Raw genomic sequence first — 21,508 nt, forward strand, 5'->3', positions numbered from 1 at the left:
TTGAAGCTTCAAACTTGTTTGGTAAGTTAAATTTAGTCCTTTTCTCTTAAATTTGATGTTTTAGAAGTCTTAAAACAAGGTTTTGATGAAATTAATTTGATAGTTTGAAAGTTTAAAAGCTTTTAAACAAAGTTCATGTTGAAGAAAAAGAAGAATTAGGGATTTAATTGAATGAATTTTAAGTTAGAAATTGAAAAAGAGATTAAATTGTAAAAGAAGCTATAAGTTTTGTGTTTTAGGAAATTAAATTCAAAGAAATTTTAAATTAGGGTTTTATAATGAACATTATATTGTTAGGGTGAACATGGAAGGAAATTGAATAGAAATGAAGTATAAATTAAGTTAAACAAATAAAAGAGCTAATTAGGATTAAATGAGAATTAGGGAATAAATTGAATAAAAATTCAATTAATTATTAAATTAATGCTGTAATTAATAATGTAAATTTTTATTATTATTTTTTTTCGTAGCTAACAAGGAAAACGAGGCATCGGCATCCAAAGGAAAAGAAAAGATTGTTGAGGAGTAAATTCGTATTTCAGGTTTGTATTACTATAACTCAAACTATTTATTAAATGTATATTAAATTTATAGTTATGGAATAATTAAGATAAGGTAAGTATTATATTTAAATTTAAATATAAGTATGTGTGAAAATTAATTTGTATATGAATTAAGATAATAGATATTTGAATTGATTGAGTATTGAAAATTTTTGTGTAAATGAAATTAAAATAAGAAAAAGTAAAATAATACCCTATTAACTTGTCGGACTAGATTTGATACAAATGACATGCCATTGGATTTGTGATGTGATGAGGAGATTGTAGTTCGGCTGATAAGATGTTTCTGTTATTGTATACTTCGGTTTATCCGAAGAGGCACTTAATGCCTTACTGGTGTGTTATGGAGGATTTATAAAATTTTGGGTGTGTTTGAGATAGACATTCTGGTGTATTTGGGTGGAATCCGTGTATCTGTCAGAGTCCGAGCCTTGTTAATAGGGTAAATAATTGAAATGAAATTTTGAAAATGAGATTATTTGTTTTAGCACTATTGAAAAGTACGAGAAATAATGTATGAACTAAATTATGAATTGAGTTGGTATGAGAAAAATGAATTATAAATTTAAGATTTATGAAGTAAAATAATTATATATAAAAGTTGTCTAAATAATTATAAAATTTATGGTTGATGTTTGTAATTTATTAATGTTAAATAGTCTTGATTTATAGTAATACCACTGAGTATGAAATACTCAGCGTACAGTTGTTTTCGTGCGCAGGTCTTTAGAGTTTCGGATCCGGTCTAGCATCCAAAACAAACCCGACTCCAACAAAAAGATTTTGATGATGTATTTCTTCCTTTGGTTAAGTGGCATGTACTAGGTAGTTGCATATAAATTATATGTATACATTAAGTTAAATGATTTTGGTTGTATATAAATGATTATGATGTTTTGGATTATGAATATGATATAAAGTTATGAAATGGTAGAATTGGTATTAAATAATTGAAATGAAATAAATATTATTAATTATACATATATACTAACATGTTATATTGTTTAAACTAAGGTATTAAATTATTATTTTGATATAAATTGAATGTAATTGAGTATACTTAATCATTGGTTGGAGTATTGATATTGGTTTGTTTTTGAGTTTAAAGTTTGCAGAGGGTTTTATATAAAAATAAGCAGAAATGCTGTCGAAAGTTAAAAAAAAAAATTTCGGAAAATTTGAACAAGTTCCATTTCACTTTTAAATTTATGTTTTGGCTTCGAGCGTCTATTATTAGGACTTAACTATTATATTATACTATGAATATTATTATTTATTTATAAAATATGTTAAGTTGGTTATGGGTTTTTTGGGCTGTACATTACACTTCTACATATAAGTGCCGTTAGTAGCATTAGCTGTCATTGTTTTCTTCCGTTATATTCAATTTCAATTTTTTGGATGTATGTGTTGCATTAATGTTGACACTGATTTACAACATTTTATCAGAAGACATCAAAGAGTGACTCCGTGGCCCAAAGGATAAGGCGCTGGTCTACGGAACCAGAGATTCTGGGTTCGATCCCCAGCGGAGTCGAGTCTTCTAATTTAAGTTTTTGCACCGTGTTGACTGCATAAAAGGTAATTATGGTATATAGTAGCTGAATTTGGCTTCAATGTTTAAGTTGGTATTTGAATTCTTTTTTCTCCAGTTAAATAATTATGTTTTTTCTTTTACTAGGACACATATGTCATATGTTTTTTTTTTTTTGTTAGGACACACATGTCAAACATTCATTCGGGCCACAGTGAAATTTGGTTTGAGTATTAAATTGAACATTAAAATCAAATGGAATTATCAAATTGAGAATATTGAAATCAAACTCAAGTACCAAATGTTAAATTAACCCTTGCCTAAAACATATGTCCTCAACAGGGTAAAACTCAGAATTTCTAACATATGTTCTCAACAGGCACAATATGAGTTTAACTACTCCTTCAAAGTTCAGAGATACTTATTTCAGTGTTTTCAGTTCAGAGGACTAGGGACTGGCAAAGTTTGCATTAACAAAAGGGAATTTATTGATAGTAGAACCATAGAATATAACTTGAAATACAAACTATGAAGGTATTCCACAGGTTCTTCAAATGAAAAGTTCATTTCCGCTTCTTCCCGGTCGCGGCTTCCCATGCTTGTAATACGTGGTTTACTATTTCCTCCACGCCTTGCCCGTGCTTCACCTTTGAATGTATAATTTACACAATCAAAGAAGGGTTTGGAACGATGATATAAGTTTCAAAATATTAAATATCATAAAAATTGTGTTGATATGTGCACTAATTGATGCAACAAATGAGGCTAATACCAATGGTTTTATTTCAGTATATGGTGAAGGATGCAGTCAAGTACTCAACCAACCTGAGCAAATACGAAGGGTCCTCCATCACGCATACGAAGCGCATCGCATTCCATGACTCCCAAGTCAGCTCCAACCGCAGGTGCAAGGTCTGTCTTGTTTATCACCTGTTAGAATTCCCGATGTTACAAAAATCAAGTACATTCAAAACAACGGAACGGCACAATAAACAAAAATCAAATACCAGGAGATCAGCTTGGGTTATGCCAGGGCCACCTTTCCTAGGGATCTTATCACCACCAGATACATCTATCATTTAGATAATATAATCAGCGAGTTCTCTGCTGAAGTTGGCAGCTAAATTATCTGCATCCATAGAAGTTCACATAAATAATTGGTAAGTAATATTCTTGTGCCAAATCAGTTCAAGAGAACATTGTACATACCTCCCCCGGATTCGCAAAGAAGTATATCTGTTTTATACAAGTTAGAAAGCTCCTCGAGAGGGCCGAGATTGATGCTGATGTCTTCACGTATGGCAGCATGTGGGCAGCCTCCCGTTTCTACAGCACGTATCCTTTCCGCAGGAAGTGCCTGGTGTTTCACCAAGAACTCACCATCCTCCTGCGTGAATATGTCATTTGTCACCTAAATGCATCATTTGAGTTTGGTTTAGCCAATCAACCACAACTTCATAAAGACTGACCATGGTGGCACAGCTGAATCTATTATTCTCACAGTCTACATAACATTAATAAAAGTGTTAAGGTAAACACTCAAATGGTAGGCTGATAGCTTGAGTAGAAGATGCATGATACTTACAGCGGCAAGACTGTACTTATGCCGCAGGAACGTGCACAGTGCCAGCATTAAAGCTGTTTTCCTGTATGGCATAAAGCAACATTAAATCAGATACCATCTCTTAGGATGTTTTAGGATATCACCAAGAATTGCATTTTAGTCATACAAATAAAGTAGGGAAAAACAATGATAGAACACAAAAACCTTGTAAAGGAAATAAAAAAAATAAAAAAATAAAAAATAAAAATCCAGGGGCTTGGAGAGTAAACTACTCAATTATCAGTGTAAGGTGGTTACTGGATTCTACACTCCACTAATTCAGGTACAATAAAGCATCATCTTTGTTGAAAATTCTTATAAAATTTACCATTTTTAATCTTTTATAAGCAAAGAAATAACAGACTGTATTATGCAGAGCAAGTGAAAAACCAAGTTAATTGTTGATACTAGATACTGAGAGGGAAAAAAAATGGAAGGAAAATAAAAAGGAAATACCCAGTACCAACAGGGCCACCAATCCCAACAGTGAAAGCCCTCTCATTGAAATCCCTGTTGACAAGCGGTGGGGCTCTTCTGCTGAAGTATCCAGGTGAGTAAATGGGTTCATGTGAGTGAGGCGCTAGGCCATCATGGCTATGGTAAACCTTCCCATCAGCTCCTACCCATGATGATTTTGTTGATTTACTGTTGCATGCCAAAAACATATAATTAAAAAACCAAATCAGCAAAAAGTCACAATCCATTAAAACTGCAAAACTTAAATGAGAATACACTTACTCATGGTCATGATGGTGGTGGTGGTGGTGATGGTCATGGTCATGGTCATGGTCATGGTGATGGCCATGGTGATCATTGGAAGCCATTTGACTATTGTCTGAAAAGGGTTTTACTGTGGGAGATAGTCTTTGGGTAATTGGGTTGTTTGTGTTCAAAGGGAACTGGAGGAGAGTAAGTGAGGGCCATGGTTGTTGGATTGGATTAGGAAGTAATCTCAACTGTCAAATTCTATATCAAGTCCCTGTCCTATACATTTTTGTTGGATTTAATCCTTGCACTATAATTGGGTCATTGCCAATCATGTATTTTTTTCTTCGAAATGTGTATTTTTAGTTTTATGACCAGCTTTTTTTTTTGGTTGTATGTGATCACGTAACATATACACTTGATATTTTGTACGGTTGGATAAATTTTTGTACATTTTAAAATATATATGCCACAACACCGTATCCTTAAAAAAGTCTCAAAAAATTATTTGACAGAATTGAGAAAAAAAAAGTGCCTTAACATTAAAAATATACATTTTGAAAAGTGAAAAATTAAAAATAAACAAAATATAGTAGATGGACTAAATAGGATAAAAGTGAATAGTACAAGGACTTTCTTAGAGTTTTACCAATCTTAATTGTAGTGATAGATGGAGATTATGATCTGGAAAGAGAGGTTTGGCTGGGCTAACCTTTTTTTTTTTGCACGAATTAATCAAAAGTGTTACTGATATCTTTGTTAGTTTAGGTCAAAAAGATCAACCTAGTGCAATTCTTACAGATGATTATTGATTAATTTGGATCAAATTCTGATTTTTTTCGAAAAATGATTTAATTTTTTATATATATAATATTAGTTAATCCAAATTCTTAACGCGGCTAATTATTTTTAATAATTTTTTTTGAAAAGATTGAATTATGTCATATTAAAGTATAGAAATTAAATTTTAAATTGTTTAACATAGTAGAAGGACTAAAATAAGAATTTGACCATTATCTTGTCTCCTAGAACAACTTTTCAATATAAACTATAAAACAAGTTTACAAGCTTTTATTACATTTCTTCAAACATAATCACAATCTTTACATGCCAGTATCTCAATAATATCCTTCAATACAATTACCTAAAAACCCAAATTTTTATCCAAAAAAAAGGAAGAAATAAGTTATGGATCATACTCCACTTTTTAATACTCCATCAAAACTAGCATACTTGAAGGAGTTTTATGATATTTCTATCTATATCAGCATGAAAGGCATAAAAAAGTAGAGTATGAAACCTTTTTCACTACTTCATAAAAATCATGAAATTATATCAAACAAGTAAACAAATCAATAAAAAAAAAAAAAGAATCCAAAGTTAGTCAAACAAATTCCTAAGTGCATTACGCTTGGCAGTACAAGCCTTTTGGTTATCCCTTTGGGTGCTTACATTGATCTCTTGGTCTTGATCTGAAGCTGGAGCTGGCTGCTGCTGGGGATTATTATTATCATTGCCTAATATCAGCCCTTGTTTTTGTATATATTCCCATTTGTCTTGGAAGAGGTAAAAAAACGCAATGAAAATGATCTCAGCAGTGAAAAGTATAGTCCAAATACCAGTATTTCTTGATGTTTTCTTATGGTAAGCTTTTAAACCAGTGTAGATGTTAATAATCCCCATCATTGATGTTACTGTTCCAATAATCCAGTGTGTTAAGTACCATGTGTTTCTTCTTTTAGTTCCTCTGTGAGAAAAAGAAGATGGAGTTAATTAATGTAAGGAAAAATGGTGGAATCTTGAGTTTAATGATGATTAATATTATTAATAACCTTGGGGGCCTGAAAAACCCAATGAAGGTTTGCATCCAAATGGCAGCATAAAGGGCTAAACCCAATCTTTGGTGATGGTTACTGAATGAATTCTCGAAGTTTTTAATGGACATGACAGCTCCAACTGTTGCAAGAAGCACTGCAAGTATCTGCCATTTGGGAACATAAATTGTAATAATAATAAAAAAGGACACATGGTGATATGATTATATGGACAAATTATGGTGCATGGTCTCCCTTTTCTTGTTATTGAAGTCTTCATGATCAATATGATTTAAGTTGGTTTAGATCAGTTAATGGGGCCGTTTCAAGCAATTAAAAACTGTGGACAGCATCATTAAAGTGAAAGTGGGATTATAATATTTTATGAAAAATAAAGCATACAACCAGCTCTTTCTGATCTCATTTAGCACCCAAGTAAAGGTTCATGATCGAGATAAATATACACATAAACATATTCATATATGTATGCATGTAAGTAGATTATATATAGATATAAATAATTTGCAGAAAAGGAAACAAGAAGAGAATAGTACCTGCAATATGGCATGGAGATAGAACAAAACTTTAACCCTTCTCCCAGCTTCTTCTTTGTTGGCCATTCTAACAGTAAGTATGCCTACAGGCATTAAGAATCCCATGGAACCCCATAGCAGAAGGCCATGAACAGCCATATAAGATATCATTTGAGAACTAAGCTGCAATAGATAACACAAATGCATGAACATATTCAGATATATTAACATTCAACAATTTTATTTTATTTTTTATAATTAAAACAAGGCTTTGGACCAGAAATTTTGGCATACCTTATGTGCATTTCCTTTAATGTTTTTGTGATTGGTGGATGCAGTAATCTCCCCATGGGATGAGCAGGAAACAAATGTTGAAAGAAGAAGACAGTGGAGTACAAGAATGGTGATGAAGGAGCTTAGCATGTGAGAAACTTGCATCTCTATCAGTATATTCAAAGCAATGGAAAGAAAAGAAGAAGTGGTTAAAAGACAACCCTTCTTTCCTTTTTGTTTCCTCTCAAAAGGTCTAAATTAGACTAGAGTTAATTTGAGAGGCCATTAAAGCACTCTAGAGAGGGCTGAAGAAGAGAGAAAAGCAGCGTGAATGTGTCAGCTCTTCAAGAAACTGCTTAACTTTATAAATCTTTTAGTATAAAGAAGCTAATGTGCTATGATTACTACTGAAAGACAAAACAAGGGGTGGTGCAAACCTACCATTCAGTATGGGGTAAAAGATTTGGAATTCGGATAAGCATATGGAAATTCTTGTTATATATATATATATATATAACAATGAGGGGTCAAAGGCCACATGATGGCCAAGATTTTAATGGATGGGAAGATGGAGAAGGGCGGTGTGTGTGTGAGTGGATTACACAGTTGATAAACAAAGCTTATGTAATACTAGATATTCATTACTCAATCATTTATATAATTCATTTGATATGGTGGTTGTGTAATTAATGGATTAATATTCTTTAATACAGAAATGTGTATGTCTAGAATTATAGCCACTTTTTTTATAACAGGTATAAGTGTTTGCTTTCATTTTGAACATAATAATTGGTCGTTCAACATTAAAAATATAACAAAATTATTGCCAAAATTTAATTTAAATTTTAAAAATATTCTGAAAATTTTTTAAAAAAATAGTTCTAATAAAAGGAACAAAATTTGTGTTAAGCTTTTAATCTCTAATTACTTAATAAAATTAAAAAGTAATATTTTATTTAAATTCTCTTAAAAGCTTTTCCTTAATCAATATGAAATTATTCATTTTGCATTATCAATATGAATAACCCGAAATCAGAATTTTTAATCTTTTCCACATAATTTGAAGGTAAGTTATACATATAAACCAATCTTTTTGTTAGGAGAAATGAGTGCAGGCTTGAGACTGTCGTCGTATAAGAAAAGCTATGTTGTAAAACATCTTTTCGCCAATTCCTCGACTACATAATGAGATTTAAATCTTTTGCAAAGTCATAGTAATCATTACCCATCGCACTATATTCAATGACCAAAGATAATTACATATTTGTTTGGGCAATCAGCATCACGTCATCTTCATTATCCTTTGCTCCATCTATATTTTCACCCGAAACCCATTTTTTCCAGTAGCTGCTTTTCTCGTACCAGAACACAACGAAATAACATTATTTGTTAATGGATTTTTATGAGAAAGGGTGGTATTAAATTTCCATTAAATTTTTTTCAAAAACTATGATTATCTGTTGGAAAGGTTTCAGTGGCCGTTGTTGGCTTAGATGATTATGTTTTTTTTTGTCGGTGATGCATTGTGAATTAATATTGTCATTAGCTATTAATTAAAATTAGTTGCAAATTGATCGGTTTGATTCAAAAGAGAAAAATTATATACATTTCAACTCATCTATTCGAATTCTAGAATTTAATACATAAACAACCATAAAGGCTAAGACTCATAACCAACGTTCTTTGCTTAATATATTCTTTGAGAGTTGAATTTCACAAGTGGCTCTAACTCATCATTTAACTCCGTTGTCTGGCATGAAGACTCATTCGAAAAATAAAAAAATTTGGGCAAAAATATAAATTCGATAAATGAGTTTAGATAAAAAATCAAAATTTATATAAAAAATAGACAAAACCTCGTATAAGCTTTTTTTGACCCAAGCTCAACCCGAATTTACAAAAAAGATTCTCACTACTTTTTACTATTGTTTTCACTGTTTTTGTTGTTGTTTTGTCACTATATTTAAGAAAAAATTTAGTACGGACAAACCAGGCTAAGCTTGAGTTTTAATATTTTCATCTAGGTCAAATTTGAACAAACTTTTAAGCTCATTTTTTGAATTAAGCCCAAACCCAAACCATAATCACCTCTATTCTCATGTTAGAGTCTAAAAGCCAAGCTCAAATTTGAATATTCAAGACCCAAACTCAATCTATTTTTTAAATTTGTGATACAATATACAAAATATAATTATTAAATATTAAAATAAAAATATTTTTAATTTTAATTTTAATTTTAAAAAATACAAATTAGCTATAAATATATGCAGGTTTGAGCAAATTTTAAATCTATTTCAAGCCAAGCTAATTAAGCATAAGCAAGCATAAAAAATATTAATATCAAGTCCAAATCCAATAGAACTAATAAACACCTCAATCAATAACCCCTCATTTCCTTGACAAAATGTTGGACCAAAAACACTTTTTGTTCAAGTTAGTCTCAAATATTTCCTTAAAATAAGTTTTAAAAAAAATTAAGTCCTAACAGGAACCAATGGCCTAGTTCAAGCCTTAATACAAAAAAATTTGCTAAGTTCAAGAATTAACTAAGATAGGCCTCAAAAAAGGATTAACCCTCAAATTTACTACAAAACTTGTGAAATAAAGCCAGTAATTTCTTTTACTAAAGCATCCTAGTTGACTTTGAAAAACAAAAACCGCGGCCAAAAGAGTTCAAAACATTAGATGATACTCAATATTAAAGACAAAATAACATAACAAACCAGTTCCAAGTAAACAAAATTAGAAATTAAAATGAAGAAAATTCAACTTCAACCTCTCTCATGTGGCCTAGGCTTCTCAAATAAAAACAATATCCAATCAACAAACTTGTAGATGTTCACTAACAAAAATTGTAGAACTACAACCACTTTAACTCTCTTTCATTTCATCAAATGAGAGAACTTACATAAACAAGTTAGGCTTTGATGCCTTGTAGGTTGTCTTCAGCTTCCTGGTAGGTGGCCTTACCTTCTTGAACACCAATGGGAACTTGATTTTGGAGTTGTGGAACTGCTTGGTGCTCTCTCTCTTGCATAGCTTGGCTGGGATTGTTGCAGTTTTGATAATCTGGATGCAAGGGAAACGGACTCTGTGGCGAGAAGCCATCTCGGTGTACATCTGTTCAACAGCTCCGTTCAAAGTAGTGTCACGGTACTCCTTGTACATGTTGTGGTAACCAGTTCGGCTTTGGTACCGGAGCCAGATACCGTAATTCTTAATCTTGGTAGGGTTCTTCTCAAAAATCTGCATAGAGATTTCAGTTAGATATAGGGCATTGAAAAGAAAAACAAAGCTGTATCCCAAATCATGTTCCCTTCAGTGTATTGGAAACCAAGATGCACCGCACTAACTACAGCTTTTCCTTTTTCTGATAAAGATTCCACAATATAAAGAGTAAATGAATTCTGGTCGACAAGCAAAGGAAAGTGCTAGGGGATTAAAAAAAGCCTAAATCATTCAATTTCAAGAAACTTTTCAAATTCAACGTCTTACATACGAAGGGTCAAAAAGTAATTTGACCAAACAAATCATTCAATGCAATCACAATCGGCAAATCAAAGAATGAACATGCTAAACAATCAAGATGCATGAACTTCTTAAAGTGTTAATAAAGTTGGCTGGAAAGCCTAAAATCAGATATTTCTTAGCTACCTAAATTCCCTGCTCGCTTATGAACATGAGTTCCAGTCTATATTGGCAGACACAAGCTAAACATTGGCAATTAACACAATAGTTTCAGACATTAATCAACATAACCCTAGCTATAAAAATTGAATGGAAAGGATGCTTTTCTTATTCAAATTTCCACACATCATCCCACAATAAATCACTTCGTACAGAGTGAATAATCAAACGGAAAACACTGAGTATAAACCTCATTGATGGCAAGGACTTGACCATTGCTCTTCTTAACCTTCTTCAGCTTCCTCAAGAAGTACCTAACGAATATCAAAGGAGACGCAAAAATCATAACCCATCAATAACAAGCAAATGGGAATTTAAAGTTAACCAAAAAAGATACAGAAGGGCATGAAAAAAACAACTAACCAGAACTTGGATTTTGCCCGAACCTCATTGGTGGCCCAGAGCTTCATCCTATAGATCTTAGGATGCTCATCGCTCTCTGTTGGGTGAGCCCTTCCAACAACTTGGTACTGATGAAACTGCAACCATTACCAAAACCAAAATCAAAATTTTCTGTCTTCCCCTCCCCCATTTCTCATATTAATTCAAATACAGCTTAAAGCAACACTCCTCCCTGTAATTACTTAAAGATCCATAAACCAGCATATTTACTGACAACTTTCTAGCCAAAATGAAATAAAGAAATTTTCGAATGGACCGAAACCAAGCATAACTTAACATAATAAAATCACCATAAAATTGTGAAGCTAAATGAGGGAAACAGAGGGAGTAGCGGCGTTGCGCACTTACCCTGAAAGTAACCATTTTTGAGGGAAAGATAGTAAGTATCTGAAGGAGTCGCGGCCCTCTCTCAATTAGGGTTTTGTCATATCAAAACGTATATATACAACTAGCTTTGTGAAATTGGGTCGGGTATACTGTATTTAGATTGGCTTAACAGATTTCTTAATCTCGACCCAAATTATTATAAACTAAAGGTCCTATATTATTAGTATTGACCCAATATGAATCTTGATTTTTTCGGCCCAAAATGAATACAATCTTCCTTTTCACCGGTTTCACGAGTCTCTGCATCTGGCTTTTCATCAGCTTTCTTAGTGTTAGGTGGCCACCTGGTCTCGCCCGAACGTCCATCCGAAAAAATAAAAGAATTTGAGAAAAATATAGGCTTAAAAATAAGTTTTGGTAAGAAGATGAAACCCATTTTCTAAGCAGATTGGGTCTCCAATAAGTATTTTTCTCTGGGCCTGACCAAGCCTGATTTTGCAAAAAAAAAAAAAAAAAACTTGCTGCTTTTTGTTGCTGTTTTGTAATTGTTTAGGTGCCATTTCATTACTATATTGCTGTTAATATTTAGATATTATATAATTATTATTTTATTGTTAATTTTGTTATTATTTTAAAGGTATTTGTTTGCTTAAACTTATTTGGTATTATTAAGTATAAATATTTTTTAATTTATTTTTAATTTATTGAAAAACATTTATTTTAATATTTTTAGTATATTTAATATATTTTTTAAAATTTATTTTTATATAAAATTAATAATATAAAAAATTAATATAAACAAGCTGCACTTAATTCAAATTTTAAAATTATTATTCGAATCAAATAAATTTGGACAAAACTCTATGAGTCGGCCGAGCCCATGCGTAAAATTCTATCATCAGACACTTCAATAAACACCGTTAGTGACACTTAAATATCATTAACTCTTCTGGCCTCACCACTTCAATCATCATTCACTACAACATTAAAGGAATTAATAACCTTTTAATTAGTTTATTGTAAACTCAAAAAACTCTGTTATTCCTTGAATATAGCATAAAGATTGATTGACCAGACTTGAATCAAATTTGCTTTCATATTTTCGATCCTTCAAAATGTTGCAGGTACTACAAAACACATTTTAAAAGAAGTATTTTTAAATTACATAATTCATCTATTCATTAGATTTTTCTTTATATTTAAATAATTTAAAATAATTATTGTTATTATTATAGATTTATACTATCTTAAATATTTAATTAGATAATCTTAGTTTTTAAAATTTTGATGAATATTTAATTAAATAAAAATAATAATTAGATGATTTATTCATTTGATTTAACTTAAATATTTGTTTTATTATTTTTTTCTATTTGAAATTTTGATTTTAACATAATTTTTAAAAAAATATCAATTGCAATATTTTTAGAGAAAGTACCGTTTTAAATTTTGTGATTTCTACATTTATTAGATTTTATAATTAATTTTAAATATTTAATTTTAATTTATGTAATTTATATATTCATTAGATAAGCTAAAGTGAGCCAATTAGGTAAAATTTTTAGATACAAATTATCTCATCAGATCTACTAAGAGAACCAATTAGAATAAGCCACGTGTATGTAAAAAATCAAAGTTCTTATTTATTATATCTTCTCCAATTTTCAACCAAAAACTAATGTTGATAACGTGGAATATCCAGATTAACATATATTAAAGAAATTATATATAGAAGAAATCTTTAAAAAAATTTGGATTTAATATTATAAGATTGCATGTGATTTTAGGGAGAGTCAGTCACTAAACTGGAAAGGGAAAAGGTAAAGGAGCCCGCTGACGGTCAACAACGGTCAATGAAGGAAAAGAACAGAGAGTTGAGAGAAAAAAGAAAAATGAATAGGAAAAAAAATTGAAGCCGCCTCTTAGAAACCTAAAAATATAAAATGAATTAATTGAAAAGAAAATTAAAAGTTAAAATGAAAAAAAATTAATTTCGCAAGTATAAAAAATAAAAATTAAATTAAATTAAATTTTTTAGGCACATGGCACAAGATGATAGGTTAAAATTTTAAAAAATTAACAAAGTTAATCAAGTACCAATTAATATCAGGCATGTACAAGTCTAAAAAAGTTAAAAGACAAAAAAAATTTAAACCTTTATATAGGAACTATTGCCATGTTTTGGGATTTAACTTAACAAAACAAAAATTCAAGCCTTAACCCGAATGTAAGAACAATTGCCTAAGTATACCAATAATAAATTCAAGCCCCAATCTAATAACAGTTACCAAATTCAAGTCCCCAAAAAATGATTCACTATCAAATTTATTAGAAAACTTGTGAAATAAGCCAGCAATTTCTTTTACTAAATCATCCTAGTTGCCTTTGAGAAACAAAAACCCTGGCCAATAAAGTTCAAACATTGCAAACCAGCTCATCGAAGTAAACAAAATGTGATAGTAAATTAAAGAAAATTCAACTTCAACCAGTCAGATGTGGCCTCGGCTTCTCAAATGAAAAACAATACCCAATCAACAAACTGCCAGATGTTCACTACCAAAAATTTTAGAACTATAAACCACATCAACTCTCTTTTCATTGCAATGAGAGAACTTACATAAACAAGTTAGGCTTTGATGCCTTGTAAGTGGTCTTCAGCTTCCTGGTAGGCGGCCTTACCTTCTTGAACACCAATGGGAACTTGATTTTGGAGTTGTGGAATTGCTTGGTGCTATCTCTCTTGCATAGCTTGGCTGGGATAGTTGCAGTCTTGATAATCTGGATACATGGGAACCGGACTCTGTGGCGAGAAGCCATCTCAGTGTACATCTGTTCAACAGCTCCGTTTAGAGTAGTGTCACGGTATTCCTTGTACATGTTATGATAACCGGTACGGCTTTGGTAGCGGAGCCATATACCATAATTCTTAATCTTGGTAGGGTTCTTCTCAAATATCTGCAGAGAAATTTGCTTTAGATACCAGGCATTAAAAAGAATATCAAAGAATGCATCAGAAATTGTGTTGCCTTGGGTGTACAGATGATCATTATGCAATCACTAACTACAGCATTTTTTCCTGGATAAGGATTCCACCACATAGCCAGTAAATGAATTCTGCTCAGCAAGAAAAGAAAAGAGATAGGGATAAAAAAAGAAAACCTAAATCATCCAATTTAATTCCAGGAATTGCTTTTCGAATTCAGTCTGGCATATGAAACCCCAAAAAGTTATGCGCCCAAATAAATCATTTAATGCAATCACAATCAGCAAAACAAAGATGAATAAGCTACGAAGTGCACTTTTCTAAAACGAAGTCGGTAAGAAAGCCTTAAAATCAGATATTTCTTAGCTATCTATGTTCCCTGCTGCTCTCAAGACAAATTTAAAGAGCTTAAGAACACAATCTCCGGTGTAAATTGAAGAGTAATGAGCTAAACATTGGCAATCGCACACAAAGTAGCTTCAGACATTAATCAACATACGCTAGCTATAAAAAAGAATGCAAAGGATGCGTTTCTTATTCAAATTTCCACACATTATCCCACAATAAATCACTTGATACAGAATGGATTATCAAAGGAATAACACTGAGAATATACCTCATTGATGGCAAGGACCTGACCATTGCTCTTCTTAACCTTCTTCAGCTTCCTCAAGAAGTACCTAATGAACATCAAAGGAGACACAAAAATCAGAAACCCGTCAACATAAAGCAAATGGGAAATAAAGCTAACCAAAAAATCCATGAAAATAATCACTAACCAGAACTTGGATTTGGCCCGAACCTCATTGGTGGCCCAGAGCTTCATCCTATAGATCTTGGGATGCTCATCGCTCTCTGTTGGGTGAGCCCTTCCAACTACTTGGTACTGGTGAAACTGCAACCAAAACCAAAATCAATATAAAACTTTTCTTCTTTTTTTCTCTCATTTCTCATATTAATTCAAATACAGCTTGAAGCAACACTCCTCCCTTTAATGGCTGAGAAAAACCCATTAAACCAGTAAAAAGAGTAAGTGTTTTTAATCCCATATTTACTAACAACTTTCTAGCCAAAATGCAATAAAGAAAATTTCGAACGGATCGAAACCAAGCATAACATCACATAATAAAATCGCTATCAAATTTGTGAAGCTAAAAAAGGGAAATAGAGGGAGTAGCGGCGTTGATCTGAGAAAAGAGAAGGCGTTGCCCACTTACCCTGAAAGTAACCATTTTTGAGGGAAAGATAGTTTCTGAAGAAGTCACGGCCCTCACTCAATTAGGGTTTTGTCATTATCAAAAACGTTTATATAGTACTTAGCTTTGAGAAATTGGATTGGGCATAGTGTTTTTAGATGAGTTCCTGTTATTAAATGGGTTTAACAAATTTCTAAGCATCGACCCAAATGGTTATAAATTAAAGACCTTATATTAGTATAAGCCCAATTTGAATCTTGAATTATTCTTATTCGGCCCAAAATTAATACAATATTTTGAGTCATCTCTTAAATAAAATTAGATTATCCTACACTCAAAATCTGACTAAAAGAAATATATGTAATAAAAATTTAAAAATTAATATTATAATTAAATATGTTTTGGTTGAAAGGGTAAATTTGAGATATTTAAAATTATATTATTTTTCGATTGAGTCTTAATTCGATTGGTATCAATATTATTATTAGTGCAGGAAGACGGGGGTTGGAGTGCGCTAAAATGTATTATTCTTATATTTAAGGGTTAGGACGAGATTATGGGTAGTTTTAAGCATTATATCAAAAAGAATATTCTAAACTTATGGATGAAAAAAAATAATGTTTGGGAGAATTTTAGCTCTATTTAAATTTTCAACTCTATTCGGTTTTAGATTTAGTTGAGATCTAATATCACTATTAAGTATCGAAAAAAAATGTGTTACTTTTATAGAAAAGGGTATTTATGGTAAAGCAACATGCTGTGATGGGTTTAAACATAACATCTTATTTTAGTTAATTTATGACTTTAAAAAAAAAATCCAGATATCCACTGTTACTTATTATAAAATAGAAACAATGGGTAGATTTATTCCCTTTTCTAATTCAAACCTCTTTACAATGGACTAATTTAGGAGAAATCATTTTAGAAAATATTATGTCAATATTTCTTACGATTGGCATTGAAAGAAAAAAAAGGAAAATAAACAGAATAAAGGGCAAGTAAAGATTGTCATGTTTTTTAGCCTTTTGTATTTAGGGTTAACATAAAATTGGAAATTTTGAATAAAAGATTCAGAAATATTGAGAGGAAGAAAAGAACACCTTTTTATGACTAATATGACTAAGGGGAACAAAATTTGAAGATGGGGTGAAAATGATGTAAAGCTATTATGCAGATTTAAGGCCAATGTAAGCAGCACATAAAGCCAACACAGAGGAAACAGCATATGCACCAGCAACAATCATTGGCTCTTGGAGTCCACATAGTTCTAGATGATGATGCAAAGGCGCCATTTTAAACAACCGACGCCCGCTTCCATGATACTGTTTTGTTGCTTTAAAGTATACCACCTGACAAAATAAAGAGTCGATTATCATCGACATTCATCCATAGTCGCAGCAATGATGTATTATGCAATGTCGGAAAGTTGAACCGATAACACAATCAATGAGGGTAACTCAGAGCAACTACATAATACATGTTTAGAACAAATACTGATTCATGCATTAATAATTAGAGGCAATGGAGAATAGCACAAGATTCAGACATTTAACTTGAATAACATACCTGCATAACAATTGATGATGCTTCCAAAACAAACAAACCAGATGCAATGAATAAGGGAAAGAACATTCCAGTACAAGCGGCCATTGCAGCTAATGCGCCACCGAGGGCCGAGGATCCAGTATCACCCATAATTACACCTGCTTTGTACTGGTTGTGGAAAAGAAAACCAATGCCGGCCCCAGCCATGGCTGTCCCAAATACACTAAGTTCTGATGGGGATGGAGAAATAACATTTAGTTTTGAAGAAGGTAAATACTTGTAAAGAGCATAAGAGAAGCTTAAAATTTACAAGTTTTTAACATTATAATCATATTTTAGTGTTTCACTAAGATGGTTGCTATAATAAAATATTAATAAATATGATAAGATGAAAAACAATGGAAGAAGTCAGAAAACTTCAACAAATCAAGGAGTAGGCTTTAAAATATTGTTTTGCACGTCATCTAGATGATGCAACTCAAAAGTGGAATCATGTGTCTTTAAAAATGTTATTGCAGCAATAGCCAATGAATAAGCTGTGAACAGACGATAAATGCATGCGACATCTCAAACTAACGATATTTGCTTGTTCAAAGGAATCTATACTAACCTGGGCATATTGGAAGCACCGCAATTGACATTCCAATAAAAGCTAATGAAGCAGTCCCAGCAACAAGACCATCAAGACCATCTGTTATGTTAACCCCCTTTCCCATGGAAACAAAACAAAGTGGAGTCAACAATAGGTAAAATTTTCCCAAGCACAGCAGGCCCAACGGTGCAGGTAGAGGAACCAGCATTTTCCTGCAATAAAAGTTAAAAATGGTTTAAGAGAAAACCAAATGTATCATTTGAGCATAAAACACAACATGAAATATAGTCTTCAACCAACAGTCTAACACATAAACTGAAGCAATGGGAGAAGAAATGTGAAAGACCAAATGGTAGTTTATTTACTCGAACAATCATCCATTAAAGACCTCTTTTCTGATATTCATATAAGTGCTACAATTCCCCCTAACAGCCCTTGTATGATAACTCTCCTTCACTAAGTTTAACCAAATTATTTTCTTTCTTTTTTCTCAAAAGAAAAGTTAAGGAAACTTGTTATTTTGTCATAAATTTTCTGGCACAAGATTAGATATGTGAGTTACCATCAGATAAATGTGATTCGAATTAGTTACAAGAAGATATACATGCCATAGGGTGACGATAAACGTGTAGAATCCAACCAAAATGAAAACCAAATCCCAACAGCTGCCTGTAATGACAAACAGTTCAAGATCAGAGCCGAAAAAGGTTAAAACAAACGCCTAAAGTGACAAGGATGGAACTTATATTATTAACGAAAAAGGCAAAGGAAAAATGTAGCTACCTCCAAAAGCAGCCTTAACCATGGATCTATACCATTGCTCTTTTGCTTGGTGGAACCTAAGGCGTCATCAAGTAGTCCAATTGTAGCAAATGCCAAGGTTGCTGCTGCAGTAGCACCAACTTCAGCAGAAGAAAAACCAGTTGCAAATCTCGCAACAGCTATACCAACTGGTATAAAAAAAAGTCCACCCATCGTTGGGGTCCTCTTCTTTGTCAAATATTTTTCTGGCCCTATTTTCTTAACTATTTGATAAAACTTAAAAATTCTAAGCAATGGGATACCAACATAACCAGCACACAAAGCTAAGATCAAAGATATCAAAAACGGGGAAGTCAAGTAGAATGGCGCTAAAGGTAGCCTAACAATTTTCCATCCACACCAATCCACAAGTAAAAGAACCATTGTCAGGAAGATTATTAGAGCCAAGTTCATTATCATCCCAGGGTATATCCTGCAATTAATTTAGCAATCCGTCAACGAAAGCCTTGAAAAGGGTATAAATTCATGTAAGTTTAATTATGTTTTCAGTCCCTGTAGTCTTCAAACTTTTGAAATTTAGTCCTGTTTAAAAATTAAAGTCCAAATCATAACACTATTAACACATAATCAATTCAATAACACTTTAATTTTTAAACCAGACAAGTAGAAGGAGTAAATTCATGAAATTAAAAGCAGTAGGACTAAAATTCAAAAGTCAGAAGAATACAGGGAGCTGGGGGGGAAATTAGACCGTTTATGTATCAGAAAACTCATAAAAAAAGAGCTTGCTTGTGTCTTTTTAGGCCTTTTCCACGCAAAGCAATCCGACGGGAAGCCTTGGCTAGAGCTTCTTCAAGTGGCAAATCCTCATCAGACAAAGAATTTAATACCAAATCCCCATCGCTATCTGACGAATGCACATAAGCTGCCAACGAATCCTCTTCAATGGTCCAGTCATCAAACGAAGAAATTCCCACCGAGTCCTAAAACAATAACCAAAATAATAAAAAAAATCATTTCAGAAACCACATTGAAAAAAGTGTCATTACTTACATCATCGGTGGCGTTGACTCTAACGACATCGTTTCCGGATCGCCGCCTTCGGTCCTGTACATTTTTGGATCGCTTGATCTGTAACTTGAGAGGAGAGTAGAAACTCGACGTAACGGGAACGCAGAACGGAGGAGATGAAACGGGGAGGCTGGTGCGTCGTTTTGGGGATGGAGTGAGTCCCGAATAACAGAAATGGTGTAGAGTTAAAGATGATGAATGAGATCGCATGACTGAAGTTTTCATTTGAAGGAGAGATTAGAGGCCATTCGACAGAATTAACTGAAAAATGGTGGATGCAAAAAAAAAAAAAAAAACCAACAGAAAATAACTGATCATGTTTAAAAAGGAAAAATACCTCGTAAACGCCGGTAACGTGGAGACTGTGGGTTTCAAAGCGCGACGCGCCCTTCTCGTGGGGACATTTGATTACCCATGGGTTGCTTACGTTTGAGCCCCAATATTCTAATCCACCCAGATAATAGGTTGGTCCCGATTGATATAGAATTTTATTTTCATTTTTTAGGTCCGACTTACTAAAATTGTACTAAAGCTTAATCCACATTAAAAATATTAAATTCGAGTATAATAATTATAAATTTTTAAAATTATTTTATATAAAAATAAATTTTAAAAATATTAAATATATAAAAAATATTAAAATAAATATTTTTCAACAAGTTGTACATTAAAATAAAATTAATGTATAATTTTAATATTTATCCCTATTTATTATCTTATAAAAATTTATTATTTTTTAATTAAATTAAAACCTAATTAATTTATAACACCATTGTCGATATTATTTTTTTATTTGAAAAACGAGAGTCGACTTAAAAACAAAAATAGAGTCTCCACCTATCTTTTTCGAGGTGTGATCAGATTACCTTGAGATTGATAATTTTAATAAAACATTTTGATTTATTAAAATAATGATTTTGGGTCTACAAAATTCGAGAAAAAAGGGTTCGGGAGTTGGTTACGCACGAGGAAGGGTTAGTACCCTCGTAACACCCAAAATTGGTACAAATTGATTAATTAATGTCCTATTGTCTAAAATTTTAAAAAATATTTTGAAATACAATTTCTTTTAAAATATTTAAATAACTCAAATTGAACATTAAAATTCTCTTGTTTCGAAGGAATATAATATCACATCCAGCACGTTAGGACATGATTCTTTAAACCTTCGAAACCACGATCAATTCTTGATTTCCAAAAGCTCATACATTTGAAAATTACAAAAGGATATTCGATTATTTGGTCCAACAAAAAACCGAAACCCAACACGTTAGGGCATGATTTCTCGGATTTCTAAACATAGAACATTGCCTTTATTTTTTTAGAAATCCTTATCTCGAGATACAAAATGTCATATCTAGTGAGCTAGGACACAACACCTTGAATTCCTAAGAATAAGCTTCTATTTGAAACTTATGCGTTTTGATTGAAAAAGGGGTACTCGGTTACTTAGATTCAACGAGGAAAATTGGAACCCAGTAAGTTAGGGCACAATCTTCTCGAAGATGCCAAATACCGAGTATTGCCTTATTTTGAAAACTTTTGAATAAAATGATTTTAAAACTTAAACGATATTAAAACACGACCTTTTAAGCGAATAAAATGCGATGGAATAATAATGTACAACGCAAAGTAATAATTCATAAACAAAATGTTATAATAATGAATCACAAATAACAAACAAATACAAAGTAAGAAAATTTAAAATAAAATATAAAACAATTCTAAGCAAATGATATGTAACACCCTGAAAATTTCTACAGTAAGATATTATCCTTAATACAATAAAATAAGGGAATAAAGTGACAAGAAGAGGAAAATTGAGTTATGTCATTGGGAAGTATATTATGACATCTTGATCCAAGAAAGGACTAAATTATAAAAGTGAGAAAAGTTTTGTGGCCCAATAGTAAATACT

At 32.0% G+C, this 21,508-nt stretch overlaps 4 protein-coding genes, 1 non-coding gene and 1 pseudogene across 6 annotated transcripts; 1 reads left to right on the plus strand and 5 right to left on the minus strand.

Moving 5' to 3' along the window:
* Positions 1-2,027: 2,027 nt before the first annotated feature.
* TRNAR-ACG (transfer RNA arginine (anticodon ACG)) lies at positions 2,028-2,100 on the plus strand. The gene has a single exon. It is a non-coding gene; the product is annotated as a tRNA-Arg (tRNA).
* Positions 2,101-2,335: 235 nt separating this feature from the next.
* LOC107935890 (urease accessory protein G-like) lies at positions 2,336-4,644 on the minus strand (annotated as a pseudogene).
* Positions 4,645-5,465: 821 nt separating this feature from the next.
* LOC107935889 (cytochrome b561 domain-containing protein At4g18260) lies at positions 5,466-9,586 on the minus strand. Its single transcript, XM_016868516.2, has 4 exons — positions 7,047-9,586; positions 6,774-6,935; positions 6,238-6,386; positions 5,466-6,152 (listed from the first exon to the last, which is right to left on the minus strand). Exons 1-4 carry the CDS (start codon positions 7,188-7,190, stop codon positions 5,786-5,788), a joined length of 822 nt encoding a protein of 273 aa, XP_016724005.1. The 5' UTR covers positions 7,191-9,586; the 3' UTR covers positions 5,466-5,785.
* Positions 9,587-9,697: 111 nt separating this feature from the next.
* On the minus strand, positions 9,698-11,783 carry LOC107935911 (60S ribosomal protein L18a). The gene is made up of 4 exons (XM_016868539.2): positions 11,463-11,783; positions 11,076-11,191; positions 10,903-10,966; positions 9,698-10,271 (listed from the first exon to the last, which is right to left on the minus strand). Exons 1-4 carry the CDS (start codon positions 11,475-11,477, stop codon positions 9,930-9,932), a joined length of 537 nt encoding a protein of 178 aa, XP_016724028.1. The 5' UTR covers positions 11,478-11,783; the 3' UTR covers positions 9,698-9,929.
* Positions 11,784-13,884: 2,101 nt separating this feature from the next.
* Positions 13,885-15,777, minus strand: LOC107935910 (60S ribosomal protein L18a). Its single transcript, XM_016868538.2, has 4 exons — positions 15,642-15,777; positions 15,204-15,319; positions 15,041-15,104; positions 13,885-14,396 (listed from the first exon to the last, which is right to left on the minus strand). The coding sequence occupies exons 1-4, from the start codon at positions 15,654-15,656 to the stop codon at positions 14,055-14,057; spliced, it is 537 nt and encodes a 178-aa protein (XP_016724027.1). The 5' UTR covers positions 15,657-15,777; the 3' UTR covers positions 13,885-14,054.
* Positions 15,778-16,616: 839 nt separating this feature from the next.
* LOC107935893 (phospho-N-acetylmuramoyl-pentapeptide-transferase homolog) lies at positions 16,617-20,063 on the minus strand. 2 transcript variants are annotated; one of them, XM_016868519.2, is made up of 8 exons: positions 19,928-20,063; positions 19,573-19,802; positions 19,309-19,502; positions 18,541-18,991; positions 18,362-18,426; positions 17,776-17,969; positions 17,187-17,395; positions 16,617-16,969 (listed from the first exon to the last, which is right to left on the minus strand). In XM_016868519.2, the coding sequence occupies exons 2-8, from the start codon at positions 19,798-19,800 to the stop codon at positions 16,787-16,789; spliced, it is 1,524 nt and encodes a 507-aa protein (XP_016724008.1). In that variant the 5' UTR covers positions 19,801-19,802; positions 19,928-20,063; the 3' UTR covers positions 16,617-16,786. The 2 variants fall into 2 exon arrangements, with proteins under 2 accessions (XP_016724008.1, XP_016724007.1); XM_016868518.2 differs by lacking the exon at positions 19,928-20,063 and having other exon boundaries at positions 19,573-19,896.
* Positions 20,064-21,508: the final 1,445 nt, after the last annotated feature.

This window comes from Gossypium hirsutum, chromosome A10 (genome assembly GCF_007990345.1).
Source record: "Gossypium hirsutum isolate 1008001.06 chromosome A10, Gossypium_hirsutum_v2.1, whole genome shotgun sequence".
NCBI classification, from domain to species: domain Eukaryota; kingdom Viridiplantae; phylum Streptophyta; class Magnoliopsida; order Malvales; family Malvaceae; genus Gossypium; species Gossypium hirsutum.